An 18,996-nucleotide genomic window follows, 5' to 3' on the forward strand; every position below is an offset into this window, starting at 1 on the left:
GGAGAGATGGCTTTTGTTTTCCCAAGTCACCATTTCGTGTGATGGGCCCAGCTTTCCTGGAGATGGCTGAACACCTGCCTGGCCATGGGAAGCAGTGATTTAATTCCTTGCTTTGCTTGTGCTTGTGGCTTAACCCATGAGTTTTCCAGCTTTTACCTTTCCAGTTTTTTCCCCAGTCCCGTTGGTGGGGGAGTGAGCGAGCAGCTGCGTGGGGCCTGGCTGTCGGCTGGAGTTAAACCACAACCATGTCCAACATCAAATGAACAGATTTTAAGCTAGTTGTTTACCTCCTATTACTGATTTTTATCTTGGAAACACACAAGTCCTACAAGTGAAATTTTCCACAGCAGTTGACAACAGAACTATTGCCTTGACATTGAAAACCCTCTCAGGATATTTCCCAGTTCTCTCTTAAATAAACAGTATCCCTAAGTCAATGCATCTTTGCAGTATCCCCAAGACTGAGCCATTGAGCAGCATCACCTCTAATGATGATTTACACAAGAGTAAAGGAAAGCTCCAGCATTCCTTTTTCATAGCCTCACCTAACATGTTCTTAGCTTTTCCCAGTTGCAAGGGGATTCTTTCCCTTCACAGACCATAATCTCTCATCACTCATCCCAAAATGTTCAACAGTAGATGTTCTTTGCCTGCAGCTGTCATGACAAGTTTTACACAGCAGCACAGAAGTATGAAACGGTTCTTGGCAAGCCAAGTACAAGAGTGGACTATTAGCTCAGTGTTGCTCTCACTGCTTGGATTTATCAAACTGCACTCCTTGCAGCCTTTGGCAGAACGCATGGCATTCAGCAGAAAGGTGGATCACCTTGCTTTCCCTAAAGGAGCAGAAGTTGTTTCTTCTACTGTGTCAGAAACTTAATGAAAGGTAAGCAGTGCCACATCTGCCACTTGCTCCGAGCCAAGGCTAAATCCCTGAAGAACACAGGGAAAGTAAAAATACAAAGCAATGGGCCTGCAGCTGTAGTAAGACACCTAACCCCAGGGTAGCCCTGGGTTCCTCCAAAATGAGTCTGTTTTTCTAAACCTGTTTATAGAACTACCCTTGCACAAAAGGATACAACTTATGTGGACTAACAAAAGCGCTCTCAGTAGGAGCCTTGTTTCATTTTTCTCTGCTTCCTTTCCCTACAAATGTCACAGGTAAGAAAACAGAGGAAGAGGAATCTTTGCATATAATGAAGAGGATTATTGTCCTCCTCTGTTACATTTCCTTCAGTACTTATGGCAGCACTTGGAGATGACCCCAACAACAACCATGTTACTCTGGACTCTCTCAGCATTTGTGGCAAGAAAATAACAGATTACAAAAAGGTTTTGTAAGGGCTCAGTGTTGGACCAACTCGTCTTCCCTTAATGTCAATGGGAGGAATATTAATGATAAAGCTTAATGACTCCAAGAATCCTTCACCAAGAACTTACTTACTGAGGTAACTGGATGTACACCAAGGAAAAAGTCACAGACCAAACCTGGAAAGAAGAAGAAGAAGAAAATTAATTTATTTGTCTTTTGGACCCACTTCCCACCACAAACATAATTAGCTCAGGAGGACAGAAAGGAGACATTCAGGGAGATTAAAAAAAACAAAGAGGAAAAGGTATATCAAATTCCACCTGCTCCTGAACAAAAGGAGTAAGTCTTAACACTGGTCTCCAAGGCATAATAAACTGATTTGATCCAGACTCAAGTTTAAATAATGGCAATAGGCAAAATATTAAAATGAAACTGAAGGGAAAACAGAGATCAGGGGGAAAAGCAAAAGCTGTGTGTCTATTAAATCAGAAATACTAGTAAAAACATCCAGTGCTTCTAGCCCTTGGCATTTAGTCCCCCATTATCACCATGACTCCTGATAACCTGCTTACAAAGGCCAAACTAGAAATTAAGCAAGACCCTTCATGATAAACTCTCCCCTAGTAGCCTTGCTTTCTGACAGATGTCACCTTTGCTTCTGGTACAACATAGAGTCCTTTGTTTCTAGGACAACTGCTGAAGTCAAAACCACACTACAGAAAGCACCCCACCGTATCCAATTCATACTGGAGCTTCCAAGCCTGTAACAGCACCACCCCAGTGCTAGAAGGGGGCTACAGTCAGCAAAGTGAGACTAGGATTTCCTTCAACCTCATGGAGGAAAGATGTGGAACAGTACCATCTCCACTGTTTAAAAGCCCGTCAAGATTATTGCAGCTGCAAACAAAAAAAAATATTATGGACTAAGTATTTTTTAAAAATTGTGATTATTCACCAAACTTGGTCAATGGAAATGTTTCCATCATTCCATTGTTGATTTCTAAAATAATGTTTTCTCTTTGCCTTCTTCACTGTATCAAGTAAGACAATGAAACAGCTACTGATTTCACAGTCTGTTTACTGACGTGCTTCAGCACATGGACACTTCAAGAGATCATACACATCACTTCTATACATCTTCCTTAAAGTGAGCTAAATACTAAGTGAACTCATCACTGATGTCATGTTCCATGGCAAGCACTTGGAGGCATCCACCCAACCTTACTTACTAGCTCCCCAGTGACACAGATGACAACAATTTCAGCGACTGAAGTACCCATATTGAAGTCAAGGGTAGCTAAGCAATAACTACTATATAATAAAATAAATAATATTTTTTTTTTTAAACCAAGAATTAAATTAGCCAAGATTCCCACAGTTCAATTGTGTAGATGCGGGCTAGTTGTCAAACTGCTGTCACACACAAAATGCTGTCAGCTACACTTACAGATGAACTTTCTTTAGCACTGATATAAGCCAGTTCTGAATACAGCACAATCTGTAGCAAAGGCAGAAATAATCTGAGAGGAGCCCTTCAAGTCATGTAATTCTGTAAAACAGGTAAGTCCTAGCCATGTCAGAGGTACCTTGACTGGCTTGACAAAAGCATGCTCTACACAGTAAAATTAAAAAAGGAAAATGAAATGTCTGCAAGAAAACTGTTGAAGAGGTCTTGTTGTTGGCAAAGGTAAACATTAATAATAAACTCAAAGAAACAAGACTCATCTGACAGACCAGAACTGGTGAGATGAAAACTCATGGGCAGATGCAACCGAAGAGCTCAGTTCATACCCCCAAAGATTCACTACATGGCTTGGGTAGGTACAAGATTGTTGCAAAAACTATGATGCAAGGAACAGCCACTCTACAAGTCCTTCAAAAACTCAAATCTTTCACTGTGTTTTCTACAAGAGTAGGGAACTGTACTGAGCAGCCAGACAACCTGTTCAATCCACAGTTCACAGCAGAAGAAAGAAAGGAGACAAGTCTGCCTTTCAAAGCAGAAGTCCTATAACTTCTGAGGCCTAACAAAACCTAGAAGAAGAAAATGCTGATCTTTTCTCTTCTAGAAAGCTCAGTGACTGGTAGGCACTTATCTCCTGGTAGCCTTTAGGTACATCAGCACACCTCGTCCTCTAAACTAAAGCATTCTTGTCTTCCAGTTCCTCAAACCATGGCCCAGGGGCAAGCAAAGTCTGTTTGTTTTTGTAAATAGGTGCTTTGGACCAATGTCATCATCACAGGTAAGTACCTACTTTGGTTGTCCTTGACAGTTTCACCCTTGCCATGGGGATATTTTGTACCTGAAGTATGAGACGAGTGCCTTTTATTAATAAAATTAAAACCTACAGCCCTTAACCACTTAGAGATCTTGGAAACAGGAACTGGGCTGTCCAGTGATACAAGCAGAAACAGTCTGGTAGTGATCTTCTAATAAAGACTTAAGAAGAACGTGAAGCAATGAATATCACTTCTCAGCATCTCTTAAAAGTAAAGGAAGGGGATGACTTAGCACCTTCAAAACAAACAAGGGTCTTAAGAAGATTTTGATAAATTACTTTCAAATTTTAAAAGGAGAGGAACTAAATAGTACTTGCTAAAGCAGGAAGAAAGATGGAGATTCCTAAATGAAGCAACGTTTCTCCTTAAAAAGCTCTTTAAAATGCAGTTCAGAAAAAAACAGCAACATATCTAAATGATTTGGATCAGCTTTGTTTCCTTTGTGTGGTTTAATGTAGAAACAGCAAGGAAGAAATGGACTAAAGATAGCAAAACTGTTCTGTTCTTATCACAGAATGAACTTCCTCAGCTCTTCAAAGAGGAACTGATGGAGAACAGAATAAGAAGGAAGAACTGAAGATAGAGAGACTAAATAGCTGTGAAAACCAAACTATGATGAAAAACAGGCAGGATTTTTTGTTTTCATAAAAGAAAGCAAGACGCAATAGAGATTGTTTGGGTGTCCCTGGAGAGCAGGCAGCTGAAGATGGATTTTCCAGGGCAAACTGACTGCTTTAAGAAAGATGTCTTCAGAAATTATTTTAAGAAAAACAGAACGAAAATGAGAGAGTTTCTTGTAGAAGTCTTGAGAGGTACTTTGTGGTGACCATTCACCAGAAAAATGGTGCATCAACATGGAACTTGAAAAACTGAAAGCTATCCAGACAAATTTGCATTGGTGTGGGAACTTCAAACTGTCCTCATTTCCTCCTCCTGGTTCTCCCTAGAAAATCCCTTTCCTACTTCATGATCCTTTTTACTTTGCCTACTATATAACTAGAATAGAGCACACATCCAAGAAGCTCCTGTTCTCAATGAAGTCTCTTCCTCTACAGATCGTCAAATCGCTCGATGGATCACTGGTCCCAGCAATTACTTTTACCACGGCCTTCATATCCTAATCTGTGACCACATTCACCTGAAATACCATCCTCAGTCTTCCCACATGAAACAGCAGCAGTTTCAATGTGTGGGATTTAGCTGATCTTCCATCCTGAGTAGGTGTGAGGGGAATATATGGGCAATTTTCCCAGAGTTGCAGTTCTTCCCCCTTGCTCTTCATGTTTGATGGCAACCAATAGCTCAGTATTACGTGTCTGTGCTATTTATATCCTCCCTATAGATGCCTCTGCTGTTGTCCACAGTGTCCCAGGTTCTATGAATGTAAAGTCTTGCCAGTCCTGCTGCTTTCTCCACTGCTGGGAAACAGATTAGCAAGACCTTTTCTAACACTCAGAGCCACTGTTACTTGGCAAAACTTTGTGAGACAGCACAGCAGCACTGGAGAGATCCAAAAGCTCTGATGTATGAAACAAAATCACTTAATTTATACTTGGAAGATTTCCTTTACAGGCTTTTAGGCCAGCCATTTAGATTTTTATTTTACAAGGAAACATGCTCCCATCTGCATGTTAGCACAGGTCTCTTCTACTGCCAGAACCATTATCCCATTCCCCTAATGGTATTTTGTCCACATGTATATAAATACATATAAACAATACTGTGCAGACTGTCCTCCAGTGGAAACAATGTACTAGACATTCTCAGAACATTGCTTTCAATCCTTCACAACTTCAGCCGCACTTTCTTCAAACAAAGTCAGGTAACAACTTTCATTCATGTATGGTTACAGTCTTATAAATGAATGAAAAACTGATTTTGGGATATGTATATATTTACAAAACCAAGGAACTGTTTAAAACAAAGCTGGATGAACATCCTGGCAGAACCACCTTACACTGAACTGTATGCAGAGCTGTAGGTAAAAAACACCAGCAGAGAAACAGAAAACAAAGTAAGCTTTTAAAAGCATTCTTGAATTATTTAACCTTTAGAAATGTGCAAATGAAAACAGAAAGTCTCCTTGCCAGTGCTCAACATGAGTTTGGAGTACAGCTGCGATCACCATAAATGTGATTGTCAGCATACTGCCATAAGGCACTTGAGGAGACAGCACAGACTACCCAATTGCACAAGAGAAGTCACTTGGGTTCTTCCCACCAGCGACCTAAACCCAGGATTCCTCCAACGTCAAGCTTTGCCCCCCTCAATCTTTCAGGTCAAATGAATTTAAGTAAGAGTGAAATTAAAGAACACCAAATACAGGAGAGTGCACAGAGTCCTGTGCTCCCTAAGATTTGTATTGATCCCTGTTCCCTAGAACAGTCTAAAAATTTTGAGCTAAGTCTCCTTCAAACCTGCTGACAGGGTGTGACATTTCAGCACTCTGTTCAGTGTACGACCTCATCCTTCCTTTCCAGCCCTTCCTCCCAGGGGAGGGCTGCAACTTCCTCTCCCTTAGCCTAGTGCCTCCTGAAGGCTCCTGCCTTCCCACCCAGTCCCCCCTGAGCTCCTTCTCCAGTCCAGCCCTGCCTCCTGCCCAGACACACCGCACATGGATAACGCAGCTCCTGCGGTCCCGTGCCAGTATGAGGTTGATATATTCCATCACACCCTCACTGTGAGCTTACACAGACCAATCCAAGCACTTGTAAATCAGTGAGGACAGCCCAGGACGAAGGCAGTTCTGCTTGAGCAATATCAGAGTAGAAACTAAAGCCCAGTTAACACAGTTCAGCTGATTCTAGAGACATACAGTGACTCAGCCGCAAAAATATCATCAGCATTTTACTAGTTAATGCAGCTTATTTCCCCTTTTGCACTTGTAACAGGGATCATGGAAATAAACGCCCAGCTAGTAGTCACTTCCACCTCCAGAAATATCAGGAATTAGACCAGCATGACAATGTTTGCATTAGAAAGGAGAACTCTTACAGCAAAAGGGAAAAGTGCTTTCAAAAAAACTTTAATATGTTTTCCTGTTATACCTTTTGAAACAAAGATTAATGCAAACTTCCAGTCTTTTAAATGTATGTTACTACTTCATGGTTATCATGATATTACAACATCATATTCACATCACTGTAAAGAAATGCTAAGCTTAATTAATACCTTTGTCTACTTAAAGGCTTATTGGAGCACATGTTTATGATTTAATCTGCCCTGTCTGCCTGGAGCTATCCCTACAAAATGTCTGTTTTATACTCTTGATTTTAAAAGCTTTACAACAGATTTTTTTCACCCCTCCTCAATAGGCAGTCTAACAGACTAATACATCCCACTGGCATCCAAACATAGCTCATTACTTACTCAGGATCCCACATTTCCTATCTGTTCTTTCTTCCATGTGAAGCACAGTCAGATGCCTCCTTTCTCACTGGGCTTGCAGACAGTGACACCTGCAGCAGCTGGGCTTTGCCCAAGGATCATGCCTCATTCTACAAACTCTAGCCCTCAAGGTTTATTTTTTGACAGCAATAAATGCAAGTCTTTGGAATACCATCAGAAAACAGAAGGAAAGGTGAGGTGGGGCTTAAAAGACATTTAAGCAACAGTGCTGTCCAGCTGCATTAACACTTAACTCACAGAGACATCACCTTCCCAGAAACACCTGTGCAAGTAGGATGAGGAAAGCATCCAACATCTTTCACTGGAGAACAGAGTCCAGCCTCATGACAAACACACCACAGAAAACATGTCACTGAACTACATAAAGTAACCCATAGGAAATATTCAATGGGTTTTTTCCCAGGAAACACAGCACTGACATTCAGCAATGCATATTTCATTAAGGGAGGCTACAAGGAGCAGCAGAAACAGCCTCTGGAAGTCAGCTTTAGGAGATCAGGAAAGATGAAGAGGAAGGGCATTAGTGATACCTGTGGTCTCCAATAAAGTGTCTTGTTAACAGCTGCGTAAAATATACAAAAGTTTTTATCTTCCCAACAGGTACTTTTCCTCAAAATTAAATTCCAACATGCATTGCTCTGAGCAAAGAGATGGCACTTCCAGAGCACATGCCCACTTTTCCACAATTTCACTGCCATGTAGAGAGGAAAAGACAAATATCTATTTCTGATCCACTCACATTCTCTGGGTATTGCTAAGATGGCCTCACCAGGACTGACTCAATCTTAAAGTCTGTTAACAACCACAGCACAAATGGGGAAATGATCTGCTGGTCCTGGCATGTTTATTCTATTTTTTAGAGAGTCAAAGAAGATAACCCTCACTTAAGAGCTATTCCCTGGTCATACCCTGTCTTTCCCCAAGCTCAGCACCGTGCTTTATTGTCATCACACTTCCTACACGAAATTTGAAAGAACATGATTTGATCTGTTCCAGAATGCATCTTGAAGGGATGTTACACCAAAAAGGCACTTTGTGCTTTGAAAATCAGTAAAGGAAAGTGAGTTTACAAATACAAACCATTCCCCTAGCCACACATACCTCCCCAGCATAAGCTGCGAGCATACTGAGGAAAGTTTTAAATTTCTTTTAGCATCTTAGCAACACATCAGCATCCTAAAACCTTCCTTCATTTCTTCATCTGGGGTACAAGTATTGCCATTGTTTTACACACCTCCTTCCTTCTCAGACCGGATGGCTGCTGGATCTCAGGATCAAAGAATTCATGTTGGAGCAGGCCTGTGGGGGTTCCATCATGCTCTACCTTACACAGGGCCAGCTATGAGGTCCCAACAGGACTTCATCCCCTTTGGCCTTGAAAACCTGTGAGGACAGACATTGCACAACCCCTCTGGGCAACTTGTTCCAGCATCTGACTGCCCTCCTTGCCGGAAATGAATGGAATTCTATCTTGAACCTCATTTCAACTTTCCTTTGTTGTCCCTCATGCAGTCAGGAAACAACAAAGTGAAGAAGCTCTGTCTTGTTGAGAACCTCCTTTAAAGTACAAGGAGGTCTCCATAGGTCCCATCAAAGTTTCCTCTTCTCCAGGCTGAACAAGCCTAGTTCCCTCAGCATATGATCCTCATGCTGTACCAGGGCTCTGAGAGCACTGCAAGGCCTTTAAATGCTCTCTTTAAAAGCCTCACATCCTCACATCCACCCCTGCTCTCTGCTCATGGCACCAGGGACCCCATTTTAGCTCTGTCTGTGGCATTCAGTGCCTGCCCAACCTGTGTTGTAGCTGTGCCCTGCCTCCAGCCACATGTGTGAATCCTGGTCCTGGACCCCGGTGATGCAGACCCTGACCTGAGATAATCACTTCCTTGGGTATTGGCTGCAGTCTTATTAAAATAGTCCTGAGCATTGTCAGCTGCCTTCTCTTCCAGAGCACAACACTGGCTCATGCTCAGCCTCTTTAAAGCATTCCCATCTCTTTTTGTCATGCATCAATAAATCTAATGACATTCAACACAGAAAACTAACAGGGCATCAGTCATTTGCAAACAGCACAATCCTGAAATATGATAAAAGGGAAAAGCTGAGGTGGGTTTTCAACTGTAAAACCCAAGTATCTGGGGAATATTAACATACTGCTTCTAACATAAGCAGCCACTTCTGCTCCAGCTCTCTCAGAGTAACACCAAGACAAAATCTTGGATTCTTTAGCGAAAACTTGTTAGTTTCACTTGTGACACAAATGTGAAAGTAACTCCTCCAGTCAGTGCTGCCGCCTCAGTGTTGGTTTGCTATTTTAATCTGTGCTCTTCCTGTGTTTCACTTTTCTATTGCAGTTTTTAGTTTGTGTCTTTGGGGAGACAGGGGTTAAACACTAAAAATACACAGTTGTGATGGAAATACCCTCATGGACAGGCTGAGGTTTGGCATGCTTTGGAAGAAAATAACTTAAAATAGCACAGAAAGCAAAGACTGTGGGATATGCATCTCTGATAGCTACTTTCTGCTAAAATAACCAAAATAGCTAAGATAACACTGACACTCCCAGTTAACCCTCTATCGTGCCCAACAGAGATGAACAGGGTCATTCTAACTTCAGAGTTTTGCCTGAACAATGCAAATGACATTGCATTTGTTATATTCTGACCCCAAGGTCTTCTTATGCAGCTTTATTAATGAGAATTAGGTTTAAAGAAAGTGCAAGTACTCAAAACCAAGCGTGCCACAAGTCTTACAGCCCTGTTACAGAAAAGGCTCTTTCTGTAGGATTTGCAATTTGATCATCACAGGTCTAAAAATATGAAAGGAAAAGATCTGGAGGCAGAAGCTATATTAGCTCCATCAGTTTTCATACTTGGAGCTCAGGAAAAATGTAAAATGGAAGCAAAGGACATAAAACTGCAAGGACAGATTTTTTTCCCCCCGGTATTCTCAACATCACATTGACAATTTATCTTTTCACATTCTAAAAGTTATGGAGTGCTAACTTTGGCCCCACATTCCATGCCAACACAACTCATACGAATGCACACTTCAGTGGCTGCTGTCCTTTGCAATTATACACCCTGGCTACAAAACTTAACAAACACACCATTAAAACAATTAGTGGCAGCTGTTACTAACAACTTTGTTACAGGAACACGTTAAGTTTTGGCTTCCATAGGCAACGTTTAGGCCCATCTAGGAATGGGCCAAGAGCCCAAACAAACTCTGTGATTTGACTCTCATGGCTGCTCTAGAGAATATTTAACTTCTACTCGGACAAATCCCAGGTGACTTATGCCCAAGTCTTAAAGTGAGTTCAGTGCGGTCAGGTAGGAAAATCAGGTGCCCCATTCCTGTGGTTTCAACCACAGAACTACACAGTGTAAAAGCACAGAACAAAAGAGTTGATAGAAGGCCTAAGTAGAGAATAATGAAGCTCACCCTTGCAGTCTAATTTTTCCTTAACACAGCACAGCATCCCCACACCTCAGGTCCTCCCCTGCCCATCAGAAATCCCTGGAGCTGAAGGCCCTCCCGAGAGGCAAACCTCACAGAGCTCCCACCAGGAGCACACTGACAGGCGGATATCCCAAGATACAGCAAGAAAAGTTTCCAAAAGCTCCAAGAGGAAAAGGCCACGCTAGAGTAAAGTTTTACATAAGAAGAGGGAAGGCAGAAACCGCTGGCACCACGTCCGCGGGCGGCTGCCGAGCGGAGCTGTCAGCCCCCGGCGGGCTCGCTCCCATCGCGGCCGGGCGCAGCCTCCCGCCCCTCACGGGCGCCCGGCGCGCTCCCAGCCCCTCACGGCTGCCCGCCGCACCTCGGGGGTGCGCAAGGCCACAGCAGAGGCAGCCCCCGCCGGCCAGCAGCGCTGTCCCAGGGTGCTCTCCCCGGCGTCGGGGACAAATCTATCCCCAGCCCAAGCCATCCGCTCCCGTGCGGGATGGGCACCGCGGGCTCCCCGGCCGAGAGCAGGACCGCGCACGCAGACGCCGCTGGGCTCGTCTCATCCCTCTGAACTAACTTTCCTGTTTCCGCAAAAATCACACAGGCACCGGAGGAGGGGGTGGGGGGTTATTGTTTTCAGCAAACACTCCTCACCCCTACGAGCCACCCGCACCTCTCCCGCATCCCCATCCCGCCGGGACCCCGCCGCTCCCCAGCATCTCCGGCGGCCGGGCCGGCATCCCGCGACCCCCGTGACGGGCAGCCCCCGGCACCCCCGCCCCGGGCCGTCCCGCTCCTGCCCCCTCCCCTCTCCCAGGGCCGGGAATGGCCCGCAGGTCCCCGCCGCCCCTCGCCCCCCGCGGCGCCGGGTCTCACCCGCGCGTCCCTGGGCCGGGCCGGATGGGGCCGAGTGCTGGGGGAGCGGCGGAGGTAGGGCAGGACACGGCCCCAGCTCCTGCCAGCGGAAACGGGAGGAGGGGCTCGGACCGGCGTTACCGAGCGGGGAGGAGCTGGGGGCGCTGCCCAGGGGAGGCTCCAGCCCCGCGGAGGAGGGAAGGGAGGGATGGAGGGAGGGAGCGCTGCCGGCCCGCTCCTCCAGCGCACCCCCCCCCCCCCGCTCCGTCTGCGCCGCCGGAGCCGCTTCGGCAGAGCTCTGCCTGAAGCCCGCCCCGCTCCCTCTGCCGCCCGCGGGACCCTCCGAGAAACCCCTGGGGTGGGCGCCAGGAGCATCCCCCGGCGAACCCTCCCGCCGGGGCGGGGGGCACCGACCTTCCCCTCTCATCTGCCCCTGCCCCGAGGGACCTGCGGCTGGACGTCCCCTCCGGGCTCAGGGAGGCAGGGGTGGTGCCCGTGCCCGCAGGCGGCCCGGAGTGCACCCTGACCGCCGCTGCGAACAGCAAACCTGGGCTCGGTGGAGATGCTCGGTGGTCCGAAGCCCACCACGACTGCCAATGTGTTGTTATGGCTTCTAGCTCAGGGGGAGAGCGTGTCTGAGTGCTTCTCTGAACTTGCTGCGGTCGCAGCAGGAGTTGTAGACAGATGTGGGTCGGTCTCTTCTCCCAGGTAACAAGTGATAGGACGCGAGGACACACAGCATCAAACTGTGTCAGGTGAGGTTTAGATTGGATATTAGAAAATATTTCTTCACTGAAAGTGTGTTCAAACATTGGAACAGGTTGCTCAGGGAAGTGATGGAGTCACCATTCATGGAAGTATTCAAAAAATGAGCATATATGGTGCTCAGAAACTTGTTTTAGTGGTGGACACAGCAGTCCTGGGTTTATGGCTGGACTCTTGGACATCTTTTCCAATCTTAATGATTCTTATCTGTGGTGCTGTAAGAGACAGGGCCATAAGGGAGCTCTTCTGACATCATATGGAAAATCCCCACCTGCGTTCCTCTGGGTGTCAATGGAAGTGCAAAAAAACCTGAATAAAGTAAATTTCAAACACTCTGTCCAGCAAAAGACTCTCTCAAGTTGTTTTAACGGAGCTGGGGTTTGGCGTGGACCACTAAGCAAAGTGTTATGTGCTGAGGAAAAAACCTAGAACTGGGGCAGAGATGCCTAGAGGAGAGCAGTGCAGTTATGGACATGGGCCTCCTGAGAGGAACTGTATTTTACAGTGTATGAAGAGCAACTTGAGGCTTTACCAGAAATGCTTTTGCAGAAGGAAGATCTGTTTCACATTCTGAGATCCCCTGTGTATTCTCATTTCCTTCTCTGGTACTGCTGCTGCAGTCACACTTCTCAGTCCAAGGGGATGTCCACATCAAATATATTCTCTTGTACTTTCCATCATGTCCTAAGTGGATTTTTATAAACTGCTTGGTTCAACAGACTCAAAGCATCCTGGTGGCAGTGCTACCAGCAACACAACTGTCATTTGCTGCATGTTTGTTTCTCTTCCTCCCAGAAGAGAAGCATGTGCAGCAGCTCTGTGTTAGTCATTTATTTACTGCAGAAGTACACAAACGTTGCTGTGTGTTTACCTTAAAGCAAGCAATGAAGGAAATACATCTTGCAATGCATCAAGAGATAAAAAGATCTGTGGAGAGCACTTCTTTTGGTTCTTTGGTTGCAGGCTCCAAAAAGAGTCCATCTCCTGGATGCTGTAGCTCTAAATGCAGCAAATCCCATTAGACCTCAGGACTGAAGGATCTTCATTCCAGAATTGATGCCAATCTTTAGTAAGTTAAACTTTGGAAATAAACAACAACCTCCTGAAAGAGAAGCAGCACAGGAAGTCAGCAGACAATGAGAACACATTTGACACTTTTGGTGGTGGTGTTATTGTTGGTTGGTTGTTCACTCTGAAAGAGACAGCATGATGTTGTGTTCTTTACCTGTTGCATAAGCAAAGCAGCTTTATACCCAGGTATATGAGATTTCTATAGTTCAAATCAAAGTAAAAAATCAATATGTGAAATCAAGTCATCATTTTGTGTCTACTTTGGAAAAAAGGTAAAATGTGCACAGGAAAAAAAAACCTATATGGGAGCTTAGTATGAACCTGATGATTTAGGCAAGAGCTTGAGGATGACTGTGAAACTGAGGACTGGAGTGGCTGATACTATAGATACATTTTGTACCACGGAAAATGCATTTATCTGCAGGTCTCTTCTCAATGATGCCATCAAGTTTAGGAAAGTAGTCTGTTGGACCTGTGTTCCAGCTTCAACTACCCATCTTCTATGTGCAACTGAATCTAACGTGGGGGCACTTGTTCCTCATACAGTGAGGAACAGAAGGCGTTGCACCTCATCAGCAACTTCTCCCAGGCAACCAGCAACAGGACAAGAGGCCACAGTCTTAAGCTGCACCAGGGGAAGTTTAGGCTAGGCATTAGAAAAATGTTTTTCAGAAAAAGAGTGGTTCAGCATTGGAATGGGCTGTCCAGGGAGGTGGTGGAGTCACTGTCCCTGGAGGTGTTTAAAAAAAATGGATGTGGCACTTAGTGCCATGCTTTAGTTGATAAAGTGGTGTTAGGTCATAGGTTGAACTTGACAATCTCAAAGGTCTTTTCCAAACTTATTAGTTTTGTGATTCTGTGTACCTGAATCCATAGCATATGACCAGCAAACCTGAAGGCGACATGCAGCTTCTGAAAATAACTTTGAATAGGTGCATTTGAGGCATCTAGAAAAGGATGCTCTCCAGTGTAATTCACAGGATGTACCCCCTCTACTGTAATAGCAAGTCTGTGCCTTTGGTCCCAGCCACCAATTTCAGATGAAATCATAATATGGCAACAGAGCTGAGTGCTGCGGGGAAATAAAGGAGATTGAAAATCAAAGTCTTAGCTTCTCTTTTTGACAGAAAGAGATCATCCATCTAGACTTCCTAACTTTGCTTATATTCATGTTCTTTCCATTGTAATTGCTGTATTTTGCACCTGAAGGAGATGAGGGGAGTGCTTTTCTATAAAGATGCTGTCTTAGTTTTCCTCAGAATGAGCACCAGTACTTTCATGGCTCATGTTGTAAGAGGCCAAAATTGTATGGCCTCTTAAATGAGAGGAGTCAAGATCTGGAGTCTTGACTAATTTCTGAACCAGCAGGCAAACATGGCTTCCAGTGTAGTAGATCTGGATCTGGTGTCCAAGAGGATTGGGACTGCACCACAGTCTTTGAGGTTATGGACAGAGCTTAACCTAAGCTTCTGGCTAGCCTTCCCTCAGAGAGAGTAGCCCCGATCTTGCCACTTCATTACAAGCAAGTTGTCTGCTGCCTTCCTGCTTGGTTTTTGATGTAAACTCTGCTCGCAGGATTGGTGAACCAGCATGACCCCCTGGCAGCTTCTTGAAGGCTCAGCATGTGGTTTTCCTGTCCCTTCAACTGCTCTAGAGCAAGTTTGAGGGTGTTCTCACCTGTCCGAATTAGTTCTTATTCTTTGCTGTAACCACACAAGATCTTCAACTCCTTCATCTGGTCCTTGGGTCCAGATATTGAAGTAGAAAGAGATTTAAATTCAATCCCTACCTTTGCCTCTAGGCCCACCTACATGTTTTCTTTGTTGGCAATGTCAGCTTAAGAAGCTCCCACCCCCTCACCACAGATACTTGAATGAATCCAAATGAACTTGTCTTACCTGAAGTGTTCCTTTTTTGCTTTGAAGTGCAGATGACAGGAGGGCTCCTGACTTGCCTAGTTCTCTGTTGCTCAGAGAACCCATGGTCTGTCTTATCTCAGAAGACTATCAGTAAGTGGAATCATTTTAGTAATTCAGTTTGACATGATTCCACAAGCAGATGTAGCTGCACCAATTAGGGCTGATAATCTGAAGCATGTACATTAGAAAAAACAGGAATCAGTTAAATGGAAACTTTTAGAGTGCTTTGTTATAAAGAAAACATGGATAATTTAGATCTCTGTTTTGTCAATTTACCTTCTTAGGTTTCAGTGTTGTGGCTGTAAAGTGACCAGGGGAATCAGCTTTTAATATTTCGTCCTTTCATTTTACAGCAAGTTCTTACAGGTTTAAGTTAATAATTCTGGTATTTCTGCCCCAACAGAAAATAAACTTGTAAGAAACTCTGATATTCTCATTTGTTGTCAGTTCTTTAGAGCTCAATTTAGCCTCTCCTCTTGAAACTAAGCTTTTTTTTACATATGCTGCTATTTTGTGTTTGCTTTGCTTTATTTTTAGCAAAATTGCAGCTGGCTCGTAGTTAGATGCACTGTCTGGTTTCTTCTGGTGGAATTCCAAGAAAGGAAGCCTTGGGGACAGAGAGCTACAGTCCTTCCAGTCTTTGAAGTATTTTTGCATGGATCTCACCTATTCTGCAAGGGGACAGAAGCCTTTCGGTCCAAATCACAATTTCCAGTACTTCTTTTGCCTCTTAGCTTTACTAAATCTTCTTCATCTCCTGGCCTACATAAAAGTGAGCCCTCCCAGACACACAAATTTTCTTTCCACTCTCCACTGAGTTTCAAAGGCAGGTAGGTGTCTCTTGCTGACCCTGGTTATTGACACCAGGGAGCTGTGAACTCCAAGAGCAAGCACAGAAAGGAATACTGCCAGAGAAGAATCTTCCACTGGTATAGGTTGAAAATAAGCCCGGCATAAGTGTCCAAAATCAACAGTGCAATGATTTCCTCTGTTCCTCAGCCTGTTGGTTCATGTTTACTGCCTTGATAACATCTTAAAACTTAGCTTAATGTGGTTTTACTCATAATCAGCTAATGGACTAAGTGGACTTCTAGGGCTCATCTTCTTCAGGGACTGACTTCCATAGGGTCTGCTGTTGTGGTGTAACACAGCAGTGAACGCATGCAAGGCACCAAGCTCATGCTTGCAGGAAAGTACTAATACACATCATAAGGAATTTTCCACTGCTGGGGACTTTCTCCGCCCTTTCTCTGTACAGGCTTCATTTCAAAACATTGTTGTCTGCATTGGCCAACAATACTTTTCCCAAGGATCAGTCTTTTTTCTTATTAGCGAGGTTTTATTTGATTTGTTGTCTGTTCCACATATGGTTCAAAGATCAGAAAGGAGATTGCACAGGGCTGAAGCAGGCAGGTGCATGCATCACCAATGGACTGTAGACAGTTGGTGCCATTCATGCCTATGTGGCCAGCTGGAGGAGCTGCCTGGTTTGCAGAGATTTAGTTAATTCAGTCCTGGGTGGCTTGGTCACCTGGCTGGGATTAGCAATAACACCCAATGGATGGGCAAGGGCAGCCTGTGCTTGCATGGATTTTTCATGAGCAGCACAGAACAGCAGGTATTTCAAGATGCTTTTTTTTCAAGTGTTTTAAGTACTTGGCTCATCTTTCTCCAGGCTTGACTGATTCTGGTAACCAGCCATGCAGATCTTAAGGAAAGCTGTTGGCATCTGTGTACTACTGTTTGGAAATTCATTCTTCAAGGTATTTCTTTGTCTTGGAGAGAGCAGGCAGAACAGAAACTTGGTGTAGATTTTGCTTAATAGGTGCAAGCAAATTTTCTGTTCTTGACCATCCACTTTTGGCTCCTGCACAGAGAAGGTTAACAGCACTAGCCCTGCAAGGTCCTTAAAAGTAGCCTCTGAGAATGCAGGGTCTGCAAGACTGGGGGGGGAAAAATATATGGAGCACTTTTCTCATAACAGAAAACAAACCATCCTTCTCCAGCTCTGACTTCATGGCATCATCCTCCTTACCCTTTCATGGCATCATATTTCCTATCCTCCTTACCATTATCCTTTCCTTCCCATGCTTCAAAGCACAGAATCTGCCTGGTGAAGACTCATCCCTGTCAGGGACCTCCCACGTGCAAATGGAAACCCACACTTTTACACTTACAACAGATCAACTGGCATGCAGTTGCTTAATAAGGAAGTAAGTCAATTAGTCCCCCTTCCACATTAAATTGATTGTCCAGGCCACACAACTCTGCCTGGCCACCCAATAAATTTCCTGTTCACCCGCTGCCAGAGCATCATGCAAACCACCTCTTCCCTCAGAGCAACATGAATGGCTGTATCTTTCCCCCACATCAGCAGCATTGTGAGGACCAAGATTATTGCCTCTCGTGACTCCTCTCTGAATAGACAACATCAGTTTACAAGTAAAGCAGAGAGGCTGTGTTTGATTGCCTTGGAAACACAGAAAGCTAAGCTGTTTTCACTCTTCCCTCTCATTCTTTTCCTCCAGTTTGCTCACCAAACGACATCCTGGGCAATACTTGTGCATCTCACTGTCTGAAACTAACAGGTGGAATAATTTGACCTCTGTAAACAATTATTTTGCTGGTGCACAAGAGAACAGACTGGCTCACTTAGCAATGGTAGCTGTGCAGGGAGAACAGAAGCAAAAGCAGCAAGAATTATTTTAGTCTGCCAAGTCATCAGACTTGATACATACAGGAAATCTACTGGGCAAGACAACATGATTTAACATACCCAATTTTCTAAGCATAATTTTATTTAAAACGCAAAAGAAAGATTGGTCTCTCACTGTCATGCACGGAAGAGAGAGAAGAAGAAACAAGCCTTTAACAGAGCAAGGCTGAATGAGCCTGTGACTGCACAGCTGCTGATGTGGCCAGGCAGCTGTGCAGGATGCATGTGCAACCTCTACACACAGGCACATGACTGTGTATGCCTAACTGACACCTATATAAATGTATGGTAACACGTCTATGCACGTGTTGGCTTTCAAATGAATGTATATGAGTGCACACATTCAGACCACGTGTAGCATGAACATTTTCAACCTGTTCATATGTGATCAGAGCTGTGGAAGCTGCTGCCATTGCCACTGCCCCACCTGCATGCTCGGGTGCATATGCTCCTTTTGTGTGTGTGATCATACCCTGGATGTGCACTGTGGGAAATGCTTTTCACAGGATGCTGATTGTGGTGAGACCCTAAAGCAGTCATTTGCCTGTCTCCTTGCTCCAAATCTTTTTCCCATTTGCACAAACCTGGAGATGGAACCTTCACTCTATCAATCACAAACCAGCTCAGAGGTACTTTTCTGAAAATACACAATATCTGCAGTTTATTTTTCAGTTTGGTTTGGGGGGGGCAGGGGTTGTTCAAGCACAGACTTTTTTCTTAGACATGCATTCCATGGACAACTCAGGGCAGAGAGTCTCTAGTCCTTCACCAGCCGGTAGATGTGATGTTGGGCACCATGGTCACTAGTTGATACTTCAAAAACATATGCTATGCACAGCAAGGTCTCCTGTGTGTCCCTGTTTGTCACAACCTAGACAGAAAAGGAGAAGAAGTGAAATGGCAACTGCTATTTCTCTGCTTATGTATTCCAACACATTTAACATAAAGCAGAAAGTCAGTAATAGACAAAGAACAGAGAAGTGCAAGATTGATACACAGCTTGGCCCACAAACCAAAGCACTTTTGCATTCCCAGAACTACAATGCAGTGAAGAGACAGGGAGATGAGGAAAAGTTCACTGTGAGGAAAAGTCCACTGTGACCAAGCAGTGTTCACATCAGTGGAAGCAGGTTCTCTACTTCCCACCCCTTTCAGCAGAGTGAAAGTGTTTCACTCTGAAGAAAAAGCTCTTCTTGCCCTGTTTGTTGGGTATAGAGGGG

General features: G+C 44.5%; 2 protein-coding genes across 7 annotated transcripts in view; both read right to left on the reverse strand.

Moving 5' to 3' along the window:
* TSPAN9 (tetraspanin 9) overlaps positions 1–11,478 on the reverse strand; it is a 168,722-nt gene extending 157,244 nt beyond the window's left edge. Inside the window, exons 1-2 of one of the 4 annotated variants that reach the window (XM_059838314.1) lie at positions 11,327–11,478; positions 1,441–1,488 (exon numbers count right to left, since the gene is read on the reverse strand). The gene's annotated coding sequence lies outside the window, so the exon portion shown is untranslated. The remainder of the gene's footprint in view (positions 1–1,440; positions 1,489–11,326) is intronic. The other 3 variants (XM_059838315.1, XM_059838313.1, XM_059838312.1) reach the window with 3 other exon arrangements.
* Positions 11,479–18,406: 6,928 nt separating this feature from the next.
* The window catches only part of TEAD4 (TEA domain transcription factor 4), a 51,135-nt gene continuing 50,545 nt past the window's right edge, over positions 18,407–18,996 (reverse strand). For all 3 annotated transcript variants that reach the window (XM_059838319.1, XM_059838322.1, XM_059838321.1), the window contains one exon: positions 18,407–18,647. In XM_059838319.1, coding sequence (XP_059694302.1) covers positions 18,534–18,647 — 114 coding nt within the window. In that variant the 3' untranslated portion in view covers positions 18,407–18,533. The remainder of the gene's footprint in view (positions 18,648–18,996) is intronic.

The sequence above is a fragment of the Haemorhous mexicanus genome, chromosome 2 (assembly GCF_027477595.1).
Source record: "Haemorhous mexicanus isolate bHaeMex1 chromosome 2, bHaeMex1.pri, whole genome shotgun sequence".
Lineage (NCBI taxonomy): Eukaryota > Metazoa > Chordata > Aves > Passeriformes > Fringillidae > Haemorhous > Haemorhous mexicanus.